Below are 21,689 nucleotides of genomic sequence, written 5' to 3' on the forward strand. Positions count from 1 at the left end.
ACGCTGAAGTCTGGCGCTGCTCCTAATCATGCCCACTTCTGGGTTTCATTGCCACTATGTGCACTGGCCACTAGGGACTTAGGCTGCAAAGCAGGGGCAAATTTTTTTTAACGAGGGTATAATTGGGTTTTAATGGCACAACCAATTATTGCACCACTTAAACCCAATTAAATCATTTAAGTTAGGTCAGGGGTGTCCAATGTCGGTCCTTGAGGGCCGCAGTCCAGTCGGATTTTCAGGATTTCCCCAATGAATATACATGAGGTCTATTTGCATGCACTGCTTTCATTGTATGCTAATAGATCTCATGCATATTCATTGGGGAAATCCTGAAAACCCGACTGGATTGCGGCCCTCGAGGACTGACATTGGACACCCCTGAGTTAGGTGGAGGTACGGTGTCTACCACTGCCTAACCTTCGGTGGCTTTTGTAGAATCTGGCCCACTGAGTGTACTCGGTACAGAAACTAATAGACAATTAATGGTAAAGGGGGAAAAAAAAGAAACTAATTATTCAAGGGCTAGGAATAAGTACGACATATGCTATACTGTGGAAAAGTGTAGTTGAAGCCAGAAATCAAGAGAAGTTTGTGCAACATGTCTCTGATATTCCGAAAGGGACTCAGAATGGATTTCAGTAAGTCAGTGGGCCTTACCTGTTTAGGTTTCTTGCCATCCTGAGTTGGAGGTTTCTTGTTCCCCACAAGATAGTTGAGTGTGGCATATTCCATCAGAGCAGCAAAGACAAAGATAAAACAGACCGAGACGAAGAGGTCCATGGCAGTGATGTAGGAGACTCTGGGCAAGTGTTTCCTAGAAATGGTGCTCAGGGTAGTCATGGTGAGTACTGTGGTGATTCCTGAAGAGCAGAAAATTAAGACAGTGGAAGCAACAAGTGAGACCAAAATAAACTATTCATTTATATTCTTCATAATGGACTTTGCAGTATGTTCACAATAGGTGTATTCACAGTTAAAGTTTATTTCATCCTTGGGTTTTAAACATTTTTCATACGTTAGAACATTTCTTTTGGTCTTTTATTAAATACTGTCCGCCTGATATTCAGCCCAAGGTGATAAGTGGTATCTGAGTCACTCGCAGCTAAATGCTGAACTGAACCTGGATACTCAGTGTTGGAACATGTGCAACTCCCGACATTGAATATCCAGGTCTCAGCAGTCACCTAAAAGTTAATTGGGTGCCCTCTGATATGCAAGTCAGTGTCCAGTTAACTTTACCTCATAAAAGCCTTTTTTTTTCTAAGCCACAGTAGAGGTTTCTCCTGCAGCCTGGAGCACTAAATGCTCTGACATTGCTCCTATATCAAGTTTTACTTCCAAAGATGTTTCAACAATATTTCTCTTCAACCAATCTTATTTATATCAATTTAAGACATTTGTATGGACCTTCTGTTTGTAACTAGGCACCACACTGCCGGTTACTTTTTATTCTGCATCAGTCCAAATTTATTAAACAACTTTATTTTATTCTGTATTTTTTGCTGCTCAAAATTGCTCCCACAAACGTTTACCTCGCTCCTGAAGAAAAGTTTCTAGTTGAAACATGCATGTCGGGGGAGGTGCAGGAGGAACTGTCTACTGTTAAGATAAGTGACGGGTTCCTTTTAATCACAGCGCCAATAGGAATATGAAAACTATTAGGCTTGAGTTATATACAAAAATGATAGATACATCGTTTTTTTAAAAAAATTAAATATATGAAAAAATACAGAATAAAATAAAATTGTTTAATAAATTTGGACTGATGCAGAATAAAAAGTAACCGGCAGTGTGGTGCCTAGTTACAAACAGAAGGTCCATACAAATGTCTTAAATTGATATAAATAAGATTGGTTGAAGAGAAATATTGTTGAAACACCGTTGGAAGTAAAACTTGATATAAGATCAAATAATTGAGGAATCAACAGGTGATAATTATTGGGCTGACATTGCTCCGACACTCATAGGAATTCTATGAGCATTGGAGTATTTAGTGCTCCGGGACGCAGTAGAAACTTCTATTGCTACTTAATAAAAGTGTGTGTGTGTGGGGGGGGGGAGGGAAGTAAGAGTATTTTTGCTGTCTTAACTTTATGTACTTAGCCAGTTAGCAGGTAGAAAATTGCAGCTAACCTCCTAAGTCTGCACTCCACCCATGCCTTGTCATCAGCCTGCCTCCCTCCTAGGGGATAGCCATTTAGTGAGGATAGTCCTCGGCACTAACCAGCTAAGGGCTCCTTTTACGAAGCCAAGTTAGCGGCATTATCGCACGTGACTTTTTAATCACACGCTGACCCCCGCGCTAGCCAAAAAAAACTACCGCCTGCACAAGAGGAGGCGGTAGCGGCTAGCGCGGCCAGCAGTTTAACGCGCATTATTAAGCGTGTTAAACCACTAACGTGGCTTCGTAAAAGGAGCCCTAAGTGTCACTGAATATCCTGGGCAAGCCATTTAAAAGACCAAGAACTTGTCTATGCATGTAGATTAGTATATTTTATATTCTCACACCCACTTGCAAACTCTGCCCTAACTTTGCCTCTGTTCATGCGTAATGAGGCATAACACATTGTAATATTATAGCACAGTGTTTTTCAACCTTTTTACACCCGTGGACCTGCAGAAATAAAAGAATTATTTTGTGGACTGGCAAACTACTAAGACTGAAATTTTTTTTTTAAAAAACATTTCCGCCCCGTCTCCGCGAGCTCGGTCCCCGCAAACCATCTGATCCTATCTGCACAAGCCACAGTTATGATTTTATATTGAATGTATTTTATTAAAGTACAAAAAGAAACAATATTCTGTACAATTGTCATTTTATAAATACAAATAATACAGAGCAAGGATCAACAAAACCCCTATCTCCCCTCCCCTTTACATATATCCCCTCTACTATCAAGAAAACTGAATAAGCCAAATTATTACAGAATGCTACACAGAAATATCATGATAACAGAATACTGCAGTCACACATGACAGGAATAGTGTTAGGGGAGTGACCCCTGGCCCGAGAGAGCCCTAAGCCAGCTAGAAGCTAAAGAAGCACTGCTTGGGCTTTGCAGTCCTCAGTTATGTCTCTAGCAGGATATATATTTCAAATCTGATGTATTCTAATGACAAAATAGAAATAATTTTTTTTCTACCTTTTGTAGTCTCTGGTTTCTGCTTTCATCTTCTTTTCACTCTTTTCCTTCCAGCGTCTGCCCTGTCTCTTCAATCCAGCATCTGCCCATTCCATCCACTGTCTGCCCTCTCCCCCTTCCATATGTATCTGACTTCTTTCTATGCCCCTCTCCCCTTTCCATCCAGCCCGTGCCTCCTCTCTCCTTTTTACATGATTCATTCCAGGTTCACTGCTTTCTTCATTTTTATCTCTCCTACACCAGATCTAGCATCTTTATCCTTCTCTCATTTCTCTGCTGACCCCCTTTCCAGCATCAATCTCTCTCTACTTTCCATCCTTTTTTTCCTTCTTCCTTCCCTCCTCCCCCTATCCAACAGTAGCTCTCTTTCCATCCCTTTCCCTCTTCCCCTCCCAGCAGCATCTCTCCTTCTACCTCCCTCCAGGTCCAGTAGCAGCTCTCCATTTATCCAGCAGCTTCCCAGCCTCCAACAGTGGCTTCCTCCCCTTCCAGCAGTTATCAGTACTTGCCTGTAGCAGTGATTTACTTGGCAGCCTTGGGTCCGTTGTCGCCTCTGAGAAAGAGGAAGTTGCCGGTGAATCACTGCCCTGGCAAGTACGAGAGCTGCTGGGAGGGGAGACAGCCACTGTTGAAGGCTCCCCATGATGTTGCTCCCGCGCACGCTGACCATCTCCCTTCTACCTGCACCTTCCCCGCGGCCCTCTTTGGCGACTCGGCAGGGGTGGCGATCAAGAAAGGATGCCAACGTCGGGATCTTCCCTCTCTGAGTCCCGCCTATTTTGTTTCAACTTCCTGTTTCTGAACAGGCGAGACTCACAAAGGGAAGGCCCCAACGTCGGCAGCCTGTCTTCATTGCCTGAGACTGGGAGGAACAGCAGCTTTCCAACACTACCACAATCGGCAGGAAATTTAACTGCCGACTCGATCTCGCCGGCCCTGCGCAGACCGGGAGAAATTTTCTGCAGACCGGCACCGTCCACGGACCGGCGGTTGAAGAACAGTGTTATAGCAAACACATTTATGGTATTTTATGAGGCCATTTACACACTTATGTGGCAAAATACATGTGGAAATAACTATAAAATTACTTCCAAAGAAGATAATTTGTACTTCTAAGAATAAAAGAGTACATGATCCATGAAAATAAGCTTTTATGAAATTGCCAATTTTATATGCACATAAAAGCATTCAGCTAGGATCATTTTACTTGCATTCTTGACCTATTATGGAGGGGGTGGGGGGCAGAGATAAAGGAGGGAGACCATTGGGAGTTGGAGATTCATCAGGTGAGCAAGTGTCTGAACCATTATTATCATCTTAGTCGCTTTTCTTTGAACCTTTTTTAGTGCCGCTATATTTTTTTTGAGATAAGTAGACCAGAAATGAATGTAATACTCAAGGTGAAGTCGCACCATTGAGCAATACTGAGACATTATAATATTCTTAATCTTATTTACCATTCCTTTTCTAATAATTCCTAGCAACTTGTTTGCTTTCTTGGCCACCACCGCACATTGGGCGGAAGGTTTCAGCATATTGTCCATGATGACACCCAGATCTTTTTCTTGTGTGCTGACCCCCAAGGTGGACCCTATCATCTGGTAACTATGATTTGGATTATTCTTCCCAATGTGCATCACTTTGCATTTGTCCACATTAAATTTCATCTACCATTTGGAAGCCCAGTCTTCCAATTTCCTAAGGACTTCCTGCAGTTTTTCATAGACTGCATGCATTTTTACAACTTTGAACAGTTTAGTGTCATCTGCAATTTTAAGAAGAATAGAGTTTATTGCAGGGAATAAAGGATAAGAAGACCAACAAGAAATAATGGTTGACGTGAGTTCTTTATTTGGTGACTAAGAACTAAACCTTGTGTGGGGAGTCTATCTGGACTCCTTAACTCCTAGAGGGTGCAGTCTCCTGTTGAATCCTCTGGCTTAGCCGTGTTGAGGTTCTTGGCACTTTCTCCCGGGATCGGACACCGCGGTTCAAATTTTATTTTTTTTTTTCTGGTTCGTTGAGGGGGGGGATGGACTTTTCATTGGGTCTGCCGGGGGCCACCAGAGCACGGGCCTTTGGCAATTTGGAGTTACGTCTTTTAGCTTCTGTTTGCTTTTGGGGATGGGGTGGGGGGTTTGTACGGGGGAACGGGATGTTTGGGGGGGGAGTTCGGGGCTGGGGGGATGTTTCTTCTGTTTTGCCTCTACAACGCACTGACTTGTATATTCCTGGAAGTTTATTCATTGCCATTGTTGTATTTGTTGTTTGCTGTTGCCTATTCCTTCTAATAAAAAGATTTGAACGTAAATGGAATCCAGTAGGCCACTGGAATCCAGAGTTCAAAATACAGAAGTGATGAGACATGATGATTTTTTTTTTCTGTGGCTGAAAAGGAACTTCATAGCCATATTTTGAAAAAATTGAAGTCTATGGATTTGTATGGCTAGGAGACAAAATTGTAAACTTTATATCAAGCTGTACCTGCTATATACCACCTTGGGTATATCTCTTCATAGAATTGATTAAAACATCACAACAAATGAAAAATACATGTACAGTATGTTATTGGCTTACCGGAACATGCCTAGCTTTCTACATGAGCGGCGGCATTCTAAAATTGCCAGTTATACATGTAGCTAAGCCATGCATGCAAAAGCAGCTATCAACATATGTAGAAATTATGCAGGACTTCTAAAATGATCTCCAACATCTCGTTCTCTCCCCCTATCTTCTTATGCAGACACTGCAGTTTACAGGGATGTTTTATGCCCAGCATAATACCTCTTTCATACTGCAACACAAAGTCTATAGAGTCAATAGACTGAGAACAGTATGGCACAGTGGTTAGAACTACAGCCTCAGCACCCTGAGGTTGTAGGTTCAAATCCCATGCTGCTCCTTGTGACCCTGGGCAAGTCACTTAATCCCCCATTGCCCCAGGTACATTAGATAGAGTGTGAGCCCTCTGGGACAGACAGGGAAAAATACTTGAGTACCTGAATGTAAAACCATGTGAGGCTATAAGTGGTATATAAATGCTAAAATAAATAATACCCTTTACCTTCTCTTTGAGGCAGCCCTGGAAGAACAGACTGATCTTCAATAGAGAGGGATTTTTTTTTTTTTTTAATTTAAATTTTATTTCATTACCTTCTGGGGATATGAACTCTGCTCTGATTCACTTGAGAGATGCCACAAGTCTTTCTCTCTTAGGATAGAGAGCTGTTTACTACTTGTGCATGCTTCACTGATGCTTATAAATGGACCCTGGTGTCTTGGGGCTTCAGTGTTGGTGGCATCTGGCAAGAATTGTTAAGCAAACAGTTGGAGGGTGAAAGCAAGATAAAATATGCTCTCACAAATGCTCCTAATACTGTTTGCCATTTGCTATGATGATACTGCATAAAATCTACCTTCTGTTGAACTGGCAGTATTCAAAGGCAAACAGTAATATCAACTGAAAACAAGAGATTAAAAACAAACAAAATCAAAGCAAATGTTGAACTCATTCTGTAAATCAGGATATTCCATTAGAATGAGGGCAGCGATTTTCGCATAGTTGCCAGGAATTAATAGATTATATAACATTTTTCTGATAGGTCTTTGCTAGTAGACATGGTCGGTGTGACTACTTTTTTCCTAATGAGAGCGATGCAATCACCATGGTTAAGAAAAATTCTTCTTGCAGTTTAACCCAAAGGTTAGTAATACTAAGGTGCTCATTTTCAAAGCAGATGAATGCCCTCATAATGCCTACAAAGGTCTATCTGATAAAAAATAAATCCAGATCCTGATTTTAAAAAGTCTGAATTTAGATGCTTCACAGTGCAGTTTGTCTGAATAGGAAGGGGGCGTGTTGTAGGCATGTTTTGGGTAGGACTAGGCGGGGTCCAAAAGTAGCAAATTCAATAGCTAGTTTTGAATGAGAAGAAACATTCCTGACTAAAAAAGAAGGCTATTTTTTTATCAAAACCTATTTCAGTCACGTACAGTTACAAAAAAGTGCTCTGATTGAGCAGCTGACCACTAGAGAGATTAAAGCATGACCCTTTTTTAATTCCCCGTGGTTGCTGTCCCCTTCCTTCTTCCCTCAAAGTGAAACTAGAAAGGAAAACCAGACTCTATGTCAGCTGCGAGTTGAGCAGCTGACCACTAGAGAGATTAAAGCATGACCCTTTTTTAATTCCCCGTGGTTGCTGTCCCCTTCCTTCTTCCCTCAAAGTGAAACTAGAAAGGAAAACCAGACTCTATGTCAGCTGCGAGTATTACAACCAGTCTGCAGCAAGTAGGTCAAAGGAGTAGTCTAATGCTTAGTGCAGTGAACTGTAAGCTAGGAAACGTGGAGGAGCATAATAAAAAAAAAAACGTCTAAGTCCCCTTTTGGCCTAAGTCAGTAAATGCTGAAGTTGACAGCAGGGATACGTCCATTCTCCAAAAAAATGTCCAAATTGAGGGTTTTTTTGACAAAGGCCTACCTGCACGTGCAACAATCTACTGGCCCAGACTACCACTATGTCTATCCCTACACCACATTCCCGACTAAAAAATTACCCAAGTCCCAAACGCCCAAACCCAGACCTTTTTGGCGAAGAAGGGGCCAGTCTTTCACCTAAAAGCTGGATTCTGAAACAGGCGTCTGTCAAAAACAACACCGGTTCCAGAAATTCCCCCCTACCCCTTCACAACGATGGTGGCAGGAGAGATGCTTAATCTCTCCTGCCGTGATTGCAATCCCCCCCAATTGCCATGAATCGCAGCAGGAGAGATGCCCAATCTCTCCTGCCGGCACCCCAACCACCCCTTGAGTACCAACAGGAGGGAGCCCAAGCCCTCTTGCTGAAGATGGTGGTAACCCGACCCTCGAACTGGCAGGAGGGAGTCCAAGCCCTCCTGCTGGAAGGTGAGCCCCACCCCTTGAAACCCTCCTCCCAAACCAACAGGAGGAAGCCCAAGCCCTCCTGCCATAAGGCGAACCCCCCACCCCCTAAACAACTCCCCCCTCGAACAACCCGGATCTTCTCCCCCCTATTAACCTTAAGGTTGGCCGGCTGGCCCACCATCCTCGGAATGGCAGGCCTGCCCCTTCCTGGTGCATTGTGGGATGCACAGGGAGGGGCCTAGGGCCTGATTGGCTCAGGCTCCTAAGACCCACCCATAGGCTTGGCCTTAGGCAACTGGGCCAATAGGAATTGTATCTTCCCCATTTGATTTTCTCTTTGTTCCTGATCTTTCCTTTGTAATGTGAGAACCTCACTATTAGAGGGGCTGCTTTCTCCCCTCAAGTTTCTGATCTTAGTTAGTCATTGCCTCCAGTATCCTGTGGAACTCACAGACAGTGATTGAAAGGAAAATCAAATGCATTGGGAGGCCCGACCAGCCTTCAGATTTTCTTGCTCACAGTCAGAGGGAGAGCAGGAAGAAGTGGGTAATAAGAAGCTCCATTCATGTGAGCCTCTGAGTCAGTGTCAACCCGCAACAGACTGAGGTTTTAAAGCCACCATCAGGCACGGGCTGAATTAGACCTGGATACTCAATGCTAGTCCTAACCCTGGAACTGGCATTGAATATCCATGTCATGTGCATTAGCAGGCAGTTATCTGGATACTGACTGATATACGGATCGGTGTCCAGAATAATGAATGTTTTTGTTGTTTTTTTTTGCTTTTCTAACTTTGTGTATTTTCCTGGGTAACAAATTGAAAATCATCTCAAACCAGGTAAGTCCTTGCTTGACCCTAACTCTGTCTTTGAACCACTGTGGCAGCTGAGAATGGGTGGCAGTAGTACCCACTCTATTTTACATTATTTACAATGTAAAATAGTTGAGCTGGAGCCTGTAAAGTACCAATTCAGGCAATGACGTTTCCTCTGTTTCTTGTTATTGGCAAATAAAAATAATCAAGGTTTTCATGTGCCAGTGACTGGTTTGGCAACAACAGGCTCCCCCATAATCCTTGTTCTCTCCTCTCAATTCATGGTCCCTCCTTCCAGCTTGTGCCTCCTCCCTACTTCTTGTATGCCTCCTGGCCCTGCCTGAATCCCTGGTGGTCCAGCAGGAGTCCATTGGGGCAGAAGCAATGACCATTCTTTCTTGCCCAGGGCTGTGACCTCACCTCAGTTGAGTGAAAAGTTGCAGCCATGGGAGGAATGAATGGATATTGTTCTTGCCCCAATAGACTTCCATTGGATCACCAGCAATTCAGGTAGACCCAAGAAAAACAAATGTTTCCCTAAATGACCATGAATATGATACAAAATGAAATTTCTCTGGATATCTATCCCTAAACTAACAGTGTCAAAGGGCTTGCAAGCAAAGCTCTGATTTTAAAATTGACCCTGTTTGTTTGTATTGACTGTTAAGGCTGCACCCAAACATATCTGTTCAATTTCTTTGATTGGGTGACTAGAGAATTGAATAGGAGTATGCTAGATAAGGTATATTTAGATTTTAGCAAAGCCTTTGAAAGTGCCCTCAGGATGTGCCACAAAGTGATGGACTAGGTCAGGAACTGGTTGAGTGGAAGATGACAGAGGGTAATAGACAATGGAGATTGCTCTGAGGAAAAGGATGTTACCAGTAGTGTACCTCCAGGTTTGATTCTTGGGCCTGTTCTAGTTAACATTTTTGTATGCAATATTGCTGAAGAACTGTCTGGAAAGGCAGAAGAGGGGAGATATGATACCTAAGTGGCATAAATATGCATGAGGCCAGTCTCTTTCAGTTGAAAGAAAACTCGAGTGAGAGGGCATAGGATGAAGTTAAGAGGTGATAAGTTCAGGAGTATCCCAATTTTTAATATGTTTTTATGTAAATTTTAGATTGTACACTGCTTAGAAACCTGATTAAGCGGTTTAAAAAATGTTTTTAATAAACTTGAAACGAGACAAAGTCTATGTCTGAATTCAAGAAAGCATGGGACAGGCACGTGGAATCTCTTAAAGAGAGAAGGAGATAGTGGATCTTGCGAATAGACAAACTATATGGGCCATTTGGCTTTATCTGCCATCACGTTCTATGTTTATGTCTCAAATTCTTCTTCTTCCAGACTCAGATCAGTCAAAAGATTGCTATAGATGTTTAAAGTATCCAGTTTAATTAAGTTTGATTAAATCGCAGTTTTATATTTCAAAGCGATGTACAGTATTTAAAAAAAAACATAACAAAACAGTGAAAATGGACTGCATTGATTACAATAAGAGGTGGACCAAACAGACAAGTACAAAAGGGAAAAAGGGTGGAACTATAAACTAATTTAAAGAAAAGAGAGACAAAAAAGGTTAAAACAAATTAAAATTAAGCTAGCCTCATAGAAAATTCAAGTTTTGAATGCATCTTTAAAGAGTTAACATTTTGGTGCTCCCTTGCAGTACATAAAATAACGAATGCAAGTGTGCGGGAAGTCAAAGTTTGCGACAGGTTTTTAAAAAAATCTTATTTTTAACTGCTCAATATCGGTTCACAGTCATAAGCGCGCCGACATTACAGAGCAGACAATTGAGCGCAAGACTTAAAAGTTTATTTTAAAGAGCTCCAAGAGGGGTGTGAGGGGGAAACCCCCCCTAGTTTACTTAATGGTGTTCACGCTGCCGTTGGGGGCGAGGGTTGGGGGTTGGAACCTCCATTATAGAGGAAACTTAACTTTTTCCCTATTTTTTAGGGGAAAAGTTGTTTTCTGTATAATGTGGGGGGTTACACCCCCCATACCCCCCTCAACGGCAGCACAAATACTATTAAGTAAAGTGGGGGGAGGGTTCCCCCATACACCCCCTCGGAGCTCTTTAAAATAAAATTTTAGGGCGGTGCGCTGGAGTCTTGCACTCAATTGTCTGCTCTGTAATGGTGCGCCTTTGTCCGGCACGCTTTTGTCCCGTCACCCTCAATATCCATTTCCCTATCCCCACCCAACTAAGAAATAAAAAAAGTTGAAGCTGGAAATCTCATTTTAAACCCTCCCCCCCCCCAAAAAAAAAAACAAAACCCTGAGAGATTGCAGAGAGTTCATACAGTATTAATAAATCTGGTCTGGAAGTCCTGTGTTTAGAATTTATTCATGATTATGATTATGAAGGGCAACATGTCGAAGCTGAGGCAACACAGTACTTTTCAAACTGCTGAATGAACAGATGCCCTTAACAGAGAACATTGTACAATTTTTTTTTTTTTTATTTTAAATTCGCAGAACCCTCCTCATAAGGTTATCGCCATGGAGACCAAGGTTAGGGAGTTGATTGCATCATTGTGAGAAGAGCAGATTAATCCTGCTCCCACTACAAATGTGTCTAAAATCAGGGAGTTCACTACAATAGGTGGTTTGGATTACTTAATTTTAGTAACAGGAAAGAAGAGAATGAAATGGAGTCTGAAGGGAAAGGTGAGAGACAGGAAAGAGCTTCCTTAAAATGAAAAGAAACAGAAAAGTTATGCATATCTCGCACTGGAGGAGAAACTCTTTTCTCTAGCTTGTCATATTTCTCGGGATATCTGTAATGAATATGTATTTGCTAAATGTACATGCTTTGGAGGCAGTGTACGCAAATCTCTCTCTTAATACTCATTGAGGAAATCCCAAAAACACGACTGGCTGAGGCTTCCCTAGAACTTTAAATAATGTATGCAGCTATTTGTAACTCCGCTCTTTTGTGCAAAACGTCCACAAATCCAGCAGGAAAATGTCCATTTTCAAAACTGCCAAACGTCTATCTTTTATTTTTGAAAATGAGCTAGGTATAAGTTTTGGTCCTTAGGACGACTACCATTTTTGACCATTTTCAAAAATAAAAACATCCACGCGAAAAATGTACAAAAGCAAATTTTGTAGACATACCTTGTCTGATCGTGGCAGAAGGAATCCCCATCAGCTGAGCTGGTTTCGGGGGATTCCTGGCAGCTCAGCTGAGCCACGGAGCCCTATACCCCTCCCCCTGACATCCCCCACATCCTCCCAACATTCCCCACATCCTCCCGACATCCCAGATCTCCTGCTGACATCCCCCACATCCTCCTGACATCCCAGACCTCCCCTGACATGCCCTAACTTCTCCAACTCCCCATATCCCCCCAACATTCCTGGGCCCCCCTTCCACAAAAGGAGGCGGTAGCGGCTAGCGCGCGGGGCAATTTAGCGCACGCGGCAATTTAGCGTGCGCTATTCCGTGCGTTAAGGCCCTAGCGCGGCTTTGTAAAAGGAGCCCTTAGTGTCAGGTTATGTGCAGGCCCTGAATATCTAAGGCTAAATGATGCTTCATTGGCCTCCAGAGCTTATGTGAGTCCTAGCCAATATGCAGCTGGGATTCACATCAGACAGTTATGCAGGCCTTGGCTGAGTATCAGTTGGGATCGGCATAACCTTTTTAAACAATGTTTAAAAACAGTTTCCCCTCTTAAGCTCCCTGAGTTCTCCAAAGCACCCCAGCATATCCCATCCCCTCTCTCCCAACCCATTGCCATTCCTGTCCCCCCAAACATCCCCCAACCTCCCTGCAGTCTGGGCAGCCTACTCCCCCCCCCCCCCCCCCCCGGGCCTACTGTTGCTCTGGTGGTTCCAGTAAGGGGGGGAGGGGTGCAAATGGCTGCCACAATCTCTTGCAGCAGCTCATGGTACTTGTTAAGAATCAAAATAAACCTTGGTAAACTGGGTTGCTGGAAAACCGTAGCACACTTCGCAGTTTGTCAACCTTCTGCGTTTTCTTCTTTGCTCACTTTTCTCTCAGTGACTTCCTCACTTGTTATTAATCAGCTGCAGGCATCTTAAATTGGCAGGACCGCAGCACATGCATTTCATCTGGTTTAGGCCCATCTGTTCTCAGTGAAACTGAATATGCATTTGGGAGATTAAGACCATAATCTAGGAAGCGAGACAACATGTTCCAGGGCTAAGGCAGGAGCATTTCAAAGATATTCTGTGAAGGATGAGTCAAAACAATTTTCATTTTCCAGGAAAAATGTTTGTATCTTCCAGGTGACCCTGATTATAAATAGCAAGTTGAAAATTCACAAGACCACCCTTGGGTATAGAACCAAGAAAATAAAATTGTACTGCTCTGACCACAATCATTAGCCATGCAAATTACTAAATACATCAGTAATTCTTAGTAACTCTTTTGATCTCATGGGCTTACTGAAGGAATAATTATATAGCTCAATAGACATATTTATTTACTTTTTAAGAGCATGGCATGTCCCATGCTTTGCTTTCCCTAACACTGATGTAGTTTTGGTAAAACACAGTACCGTTTCAGAACTGTTCTCAAGTCTCAAAGCAATTTGCAAATGATCTGATCCATTAGTATTTTGGTCTTGGCAAGTAGAATTTTTCAGAGGATTATTATGAAAATGTGACCTGCTGAGAGAAAAGGTACTAAAAGTGGGGTTTTATTTTAAATAACAGAAACAGTGGTGTAGTAAGGGTAGAGGGGGGGGGGGGATAGGGTTACAGATTTTCCAAACAAAAAATCAGGACTCGCCCTCAGGCCCGCCCAGTTCCACACATCCCCTCCCCATTACACCCCAGCCCCACCTCCAATCCTGCCCTAGCCCCACCCCAATCACTCCCCCCACTACCTGCCTGACGCTGATTTATTGGAAGCTTTTCAAAACATGGATAAAGTGTTGGGTTTTGAAAAGCCGTCCGCCCCTCCCCCCCTGACATGTCCGGGGAAATCTGGACATCTGGTGACCCTAGGAGGGGGGAGCGGTCCGCCCCGGGCACCGTCTTGGTAGGGACACTGGCACCCGTCCTCATCTCTACCCCCCACTCCTTCCCCTTCCCCCCCACTACTGAACACACACACCCCTTCCCTTCCCTCGTACCTCTTTAATATTCCTGGCATGAGCAATAACCCCAACCTGCTGCTTATGCCAGCGTTGTCTCTTCCTCTGATGTCACTTCTTGGACCCGCACATAAGAAATGATGTTAGAGGAAGACCTGATGCTGGCGTGAGCAGCAGCTTGGTATGATTAAGAAGGGGATCACGAACAGATCAGAGAGGGTTATCATGCCACTGTACTGGGCAATGGTACACCCTCACCTGGAGTACTGCGTCCAGCACTGGTCGCCGTACATGAAGAAGGACACAATGCTACTCGAAAGGGTCCAGAGAAGTGCAACCAAAATGATTAAGTGGCTGGAGGAGTTGCCATACAGTGAGAGATTAGAGAAACTGGGCCTCTTCTCCCTTGAAAAGAGGAGACTGAGAGGGGACATGATCGAAACATTCATGATAATGAAGGGAATAGACTTAGTAGATAAAGACAGGTTGTTCACCCTCTCCAAGGTGGAGAGACCGAGAGGGCACTCTCTAAAGTTAAAAGGGGATAGATTTCATACAAACATAAGGAAGTTTTTCTTCACCCAGAGAGTGGTAGAAACTGGAATGCTCTTCCAGAGGCTGCTACATGGGAAAACACTCTCCAGGGATTCAAGACAAAGTTAGGCAAGTTCCTGCTAAACCAGAACTTACGCAGGTAAGGCTAGTCTCAGTTAGGGCACTGGTATTTGATCTAAGAGCCGCCGCGTAAGCGGACTGCTGGGCACGATGGACCACTGGTCTGACCCAGCAGCGGCAATTCTTATGTTCTTATGTACTTAATAATATATGCAATTGGTGTGCATTTCTAAGCACTTGTTTATAGAATTGCTTCCTTGGTGTACACTAATTTGGTAATGCACATTACTAACTCTAGCTCAGTATAATATAAAATTTGATATTGCTGGATGCTCAATTATGTTCTTACCTAGAGAAGTCCGTGCAGGTGTGGAGTCTCTTTTAATCCAAAATGATACCCAGGACAGAACCACTGTTAGAATGCAAGGGATATAGGTCTGAATTGCAAAATAGCCCATCCGTCTACTTAGGTCAAAGTAAACTGTCATGACCATGTATTCCCCTAAGAATTGATGAGGAATGGAAGAAAAAAGAAAATAAAAATAAACACGTCAAATGACCATAGAAGTCTTAGTCACCTGATTTTCTACAAGCATTTCAGTTTACAAGAAAATAATCTATATTTATACCTCTATTTTACTCACCTCAGCTTCCCCAGTTTCTGTGCATCTAGTTTGGAGGCCTTTTAAATAAAGTGTGTTACACATTTAATGCATACTTAATGCATGGAAACAGGGGTGACCTAGTGGTTAGAGTTGCTGCCTCACTCTGGTATACAATAAGGGCCTCATAATCAAAAGTTTAAAGCATCCCAAAACCAGCCTACGTCGGCACTTGGACGTATTAATAGCAGGGACATCCAAGTGACGATAATCAAAAGCAACTTTCTGAAGGTGCAGCAGCACTTCTAAGATGCTGTGCATCCAGACAGCAAAGGGGCATGTTAGGAGGTGTGTTATGGGCAGGAATCGGGTGAACTTCAATCTGACGTACCCCCAGTCATAATCAAAACTTTCCTAGAGGGAACTTAGATGCCGGCAGTTAGACCTGTTTGAATTGCGTCTAAGTTCCACAAAGGTGCCCAAACTGAGAAGAAGACCACTGGAGGATTGAAGGCATGACACCCCTTACTCCCCCAGTGGTCACTATAACCTCCTACCACCCCAAAGAGCAACCCACCCCAAAAAAAACCATAGGCTTCCCATCAGCTGATCATGGCAGAGGAATCCCCATCGGCTGAGCCACCAGGAATCCCCCAAAACTGTCTCAGCTGTTGGGGTTTCCTTCTGCTATGATCAGACAAGGTAGTTGATGGGTACATCTACAAAACTTGCTTTTCTACGTTTTATGCATGGACGTTTTTATTTTTGAAAATGGGCAAAAAAGGTAGACGTTCTAAGGACCAAAACTTTTACCTTGCTCATTTTCAAAAATAAAAGATAGATGTTTGGCAGCTTTGAAAATTGACTTTTTTCCTTGTGGGTTTTGGACATTTTGCACAAAACGTCCAGCCCCAGACACATTTTTGATTATGTTCCTCTAAGACAATGGTTTCCAACCCTGTCCTGGAAGACCACCAGCCAGTTGAGTTTTTGGGATAATTCTAATGAATATGCATAAGAGAGATTTGCATATAATGGAGGTGACAGACATGGAAATCTGTTCCATGCATATCATTAAGGCTATCCTGAAAACCTGACTGGCTGGTGGTCCTCCAGGATAGGGTTGGGAACCACTGCTTTAAGTGTTTCTGCCTACCTGCCAGAGTTTCTGCATAATTTATACCAATATATGTGTTTCATGTGTATAAATCCTGCCCAGACTTCACTTATCTGCTGAAAATTTTTTAAAAAGTGAGACACATAAAAGCCTAGGATTCTAATTAATTTTAATCCACAATTTTTAAAAAAGTCTGTTCATAAAGAGATGGCTCAGGGGTGATATGAGAGAGGTCTATAAAATATTGAGTGGAATGGAAAGGGTAGATGTGAATTGCTTGTTTACTCTTTCCAAAAATACTAGGATTAGGGAGACATATGATGAAGCTACTAAGTAGTATATTTAAAACAAATGGGAAAAAATATTTCTTCACGCAATGTGTAATTAAACTCTGGAATTCGTTACCGGAGAATGTGGTGAAATCAGTTAGCTTAGCGGTGTTTAAAAAAGTTTTGGATAATTTCCTAAAAGAGAAGAGATGGCTTGGGGAAATCCACTTCTTTTTCCTTGGATAAACAGCATAAAATCTGTTTTACTACTTGGCATCTAGCTAGGTACTTGAGACCTGAGTTGGCCACTTTTGAAAACAGGATGGACTTTCAGTCTGTCCCATTATAGCAACTCTTATATCCTTAGGACTTTATTTTATTGTGGATTAAAATTCTTTAGAATCCTCAACTTTTACGTGTCCCACTTTTTTTGTTTTCTGCTGCTTGCTATATAGGATATTGTTTCTCCTGCTTTATCTCCTTGAATGCTTATCCGCAAAATATGTGTTATGTAAGTTGCATATATTTACAGATGAGTATTTAGGCAGAATTTTAGCATTTATGCACATACAGGTATGTGTACACGTATGCTATATTTCAAGGCTAACTGGTCATTTTCAGGGGTGCTTTAGTTAGTTCTGCTGAAAATGTTCAGTTAGGGGGACATTTTACAAATGGTACCTTAACTTAGGCATCCTACTGGTGCCTAACTTAATAAGGAAACACCGTTTGAAATGGTAAATAACTTTAAAGCACCTACTGGTGCCTAAATAAAAGGCATCAGAATCACATCTCTGGAGGTGCCTAACACTACTATGGGTGTATCTAACATCAAAAGTGGCATTAGGCACTCCCATGGGAGTAGCTTAAAGGATCAAGCCAATCGGAATCTTAGGCCACTCTCAGTGCCTCCCAGAATGCACTGGGAGAGAAGCTTAAAATTCCGGTTGGCACCTGGGCCAATCAGGAGCTTAAGCCTCTTTCCAGTGCATCCCATGATGCATTGGGAAGGAAAGACTTGCCATTCTTTGAAGGCAGGCCTGTCGGCCAGAAGGAGTAAGCATCCCTCCAGCCGGCCAACAAAAATAAGTACTGGTAGGGTCCTGGTAGATTGGGGGTTGGGGTGCAGGCATGCTTTGGGGGAGTTCTAGCAGGAGGGACTGGGCCTCCCTCTTGTTGATGATCTGGGGGGATATCTCGGGGGGTGGGGGGGGGGTTCCAGCAGGAGGGATTAGGCATCCCTCCTGCCAAGGGATGTATCGGGGTGGTAGTGGCGGGAGGAATTCAGCACTCCTCCTACTGGCCATCTTCATGGGGAGGGGGGACACTGAACTGATCATAGCAGGGAGATTCCCTTGCCGCGGTCAGCTCAGTGGCCATGTCTGTTTGATATATAGACCAGCATTTTGCTGGCCTACATTTCAGGTGACTATCACAGCCCTAGGGAGACACCTAAGGCCAACTAAGCTCGCCTAAGGTTACTTCCACACACCATGCCTAGTGTTGGGCAAGCTTATGGAGCCCTACATGCCTCCCTAGGCTTGCAAATATGCCTACAATGTAGGCAGCCTACCTTTTTTATTTTAAACGTGCATCCCGATTAACTGGTTAGACAGCGGTAGGATGCCTACCACCGCCTATAATCGGGATGCCATTTATAGAATTTGACCCTAAATGCCCATCAAATCAGGTGGCATATTTCATCTGACAAAAAAGATGCCTCGTCAACAGTTTTTAAAATTGTCCCAGATCTTTCTGCTGTCGAACATACTGTACACTAGAAATTTGTTCCAATCCACAGGTTCAGCACAAGAAAAAACACTTTTTCTGATTACTTCATTTTGAAAGTTGATGTGATAGAATTATTAGATCAAAGGGACCTGCAGAGCACAAATGCCTGGCAAGTACATATGGTACAATACAGTTCTACAAGTATACAGGAGAGAGTTGATGTAAACTTAAATACAACATCAATAACAATTTATATTTTACTTGATATTCCACTGTCAGCCAATACATCGAAATGAAATATGCAGTTACATTCTTGAATCTACAAATCCCATACAATAGATGAGCAATTTAATTCTGAGCAACCTGCAGGGCTTGGAGACAATATGATGGAATCCAGAAAAGCACAGTTTTAGAAGTCCAAGCCCACAAGGACAGTAGCTTGCATCACCTGTTTAAATCCAAACTTGGAGAAATACATTTGTAACTTGCTAAGCATTCACAACTTAAAATAAATCTTCCTGATTACATTCTGCATATGAGAGTGAAAAGTTACTTGAGCATACAAAATCACCCCAAGATATTTAACTTCTGCAGAAAAACACTACATATTGTTTAGAATGGTCACACTTTTTGGACATTCCAACTGCACATTCTTTGCTACGATCATAAGTTTAGTTTTAACAATATTCAACATCATCTTATTAGCAGTTAACCAATTCCTCCCTTCCTCCAAAACAGCATTCAAGTGAACGACAGCTTGAGATAAGGAGTTTTCAATTGGAAAAAAAATAATAATTGCAAATCATCCATATAAAGATGATAAGAAATGCCTAACTTTTGCATTAATTTACACAAAGGAAGCACATACCAATTAAACACCACCTACAGAGAGCACAGATCCTTGTGGGACCCCTGTATTCATTTCTCTATATCTAGAATCCCCCCTCCCACACACACACACACACACACACTTCCTACATCCTATTTTTCCAGAAAGACTCGAACCATTGAAACACTGTTTTTCATAGCCCACATTCAGCAAGCCATACTTAACAAAATGCCATGATTTAATGTATCAAATGCTGTAGTGATATCATGAAAAAACATTAATTACTTAAGGGCTGATTCTTTATAGGATGCCGGTTTCAGCAGCTGCCTAAGAAGCGGTTGAGAATCACACACGGACATCCTATACTGAATTGTTTCTATCTTAAAAGAACAGATGCCTTACCCCTGATCCTCTAAACAGCAACCCTGCCACCAGCGCTGGTTACAGAATCACACCTGCCTGATCAAGGCTTCTCCTGCCATCAGCTGTTCACGGCAAGGGAATCCCAGATCAGCTGAGCTGGCAGGCCTCCCTGAAGTCCCTGAATACTCCCTGAATACCCCCGAAATCGGCAGGAGGGATGCCCATTCCCTCATGCCGCTGACCCATCTGAACCCCGATCCCCTCCTGAAGTAGCCTGGCAGGAGGGATGCCCACTCCCTCCTGTTGCCACCCCTCCAGAACCCCGGGAAAACCATACCCACACCCAGCCTTGGGCGAGCTTAAGTGCTCCTACCTGTCTCCCTAGACCTGCTACAAACTCTTAATATATGTCTTGATTGACTGTCAGATGGCAGATTGCTGCTTTCAATCGGGAAGTCCATTTATAGAATCCGCCCCTTACTACCTTGATCAAAACCAGCATAGAGTTCTATAGGGCACCATTGCATGATTGACATTCAATTGGCAGCCACCAATATCGGTACCCTAAAGAGAATCTGGGCCATAATGCTGGCATCAGTCAGCAAATTGCTGAATATTGACCCCCCATATAGCAGCAGTATAGAAATGATAAGAAGTAGTAGTGGGATAGGACTAGTATACTGCTTTTTTTCCATTTAGTTTGCATAGGTACTTATTTTATACCTGGGGCAATGAAGTGTTAAGTGACTTGCCCAGAGTCACAAGGAGCTGTGGTGGGAATTGAACTCACAACCTCAGGGTATTGAGGCAGCTGCTATAACCACTAGGCCACTCCTCTATTTCAGTAGCATGAATCAGCACATAAATGTTGGCACCCAGTTTATGCAAATTGTTTAATTTTTAATTTTTTTTTTTTATGTATCTGAACAGAAAGAAAGGTACATCTCTGTGCATATTTTATCCTTAGTTTGACAATGGCTGCAAACATTATGGACAAGCGTACTTGAGGATTCGATAGCTATGCAAGCAGTAAAGACCACTGTAAATAATATGTGTCATGTTTATAGCACTACTGGACATAATCAATGCTGCACAGGGGTGATAAGTATTCAGATACCATATGTCCTTGCTGAGGAGCTAACAAGCTAAGTAGGTATCTGGGGTAATGGGAGACAGCAACCTGCCCAAGGTCACAAGGACTGTGAATGACAAAGAGGTGTTCAGATTGGCTTCCCTGGTTCTCAGCCCATCTCTTGCGCCGCTAGACCACTTACAATAAGAGTTCCACATAGACCTCAGCATGCCATAGTGACAGCAATAAGTGCAATCAGCCAAACTACATTTTATAGGAAAACTCCACCTTTTTTAGGCTGCCTTTAACCTTTAGCCCCTTATTCTCTTGTTCAGTACCCTTGTTGTTTTTATCACTCCCATAATGAATGTAACTCTCGACTCTAATCCCTTATTTGTCCTTTATGACCGTGTTGAATAGATTGTAAACTTGTCGAGCAGGGATTGTTTCTTTTATATTTGTGCACAGCATTATACAAGTGGCACGTAGTCATAGTAGTTGACTTTTGACTTGCTGTTTCAATATTGTTTTGTTTAGAATACTGTACACTGGACTGTTACCTGCTGAGTGTGGATGTAGCTACAGAAAGAAACTATAAGGTTGGTAGCAGGAAGGCAGGCTTTTTTTTTTTTTTTTTGCTAAGCTTGACCCAGTGTTTATATAGCATAATGGATTATTGTAATCTGTTATGTTGATGGATTAAAAGGAGGCTGCCTGGTTATTTGAATTGTTTTGGGGACATGTTTTGGACTATGCTATCTTTTTTGAGTTGGACTTGTTATCTCCAGGTCATCTGGGGAGAACCTGACTCACCCTTGGAAGACCTTCATAAAGAGTAGAAGAAGAAGATAAGGTAAAGTCACCAAGACCAATCAAGAACAAAACTGTTTTATTTAGAGGACGGAGATTCTGTACCTTCGGGAGCCTGAAGAATTATGAAGAGAGATCTCATGATTACTTGCCCCATGCCAGTGGGTGGGCAGAACATTACACCATCCCATGAAAAAGAGCCTCTTATGTTCACCAACATGAACAGCTTCCATTCTGGCACAAACAACATCGCTTCTGACATAAGTAGACCCCCCCCCCCCCCCCACAAAGACTAATCACTCCAAAATTGGCTTGGAGCCACAAGTCCCCCTAATATATTCCCTCCAACACAGTGTCCCTGGGA

The 21,689-nt window shown here is 42.8% G+C and overlaps 1 protein-coding gene across 2 annotated transcripts in view; it reads right to left on the bottom strand.

The window, feature by feature from the left end:
• The window catches only part of LOC117361260 (gamma-aminobutyric acid receptor subunit gamma-4-like), a 305,830-nt gene that overhangs the window by 15,067 nt on the left and 269,074 nt on the right, over positions 1 to 21,689 (bottom strand). The window contains exons 7-8 of one of the 2 annotated variants that reach the window (XM_033946354.1): positions 14,882 to 15,034; positions 658 to 860 (exon numbers count right to left, since the gene is read on the bottom strand). In XM_033946354.1, the coding sequence (XP_033802245.1) occupies positions 658 to 860; positions 14,882 to 15,034 (356 nt within the window). The remainder of the gene's footprint in view (positions 1 to 657; positions 861 to 14,881; positions 15,035 to 21,689) is intronic. The other variant, XM_033946355.1, reaches the window with a different exon arrangement.

Source organism: Geotrypetes seraphini, chromosome 5, assembly GCF_902459505.1.
Source record: "Geotrypetes seraphini chromosome 5, aGeoSer1.1, whole genome shotgun sequence".
In the NCBI taxonomy this organism is placed as follows: domain Eukaryota; kingdom Metazoa; phylum Chordata; class Amphibia; order Gymnophiona; family Dermophiidae; genus Geotrypetes; species Geotrypetes seraphini.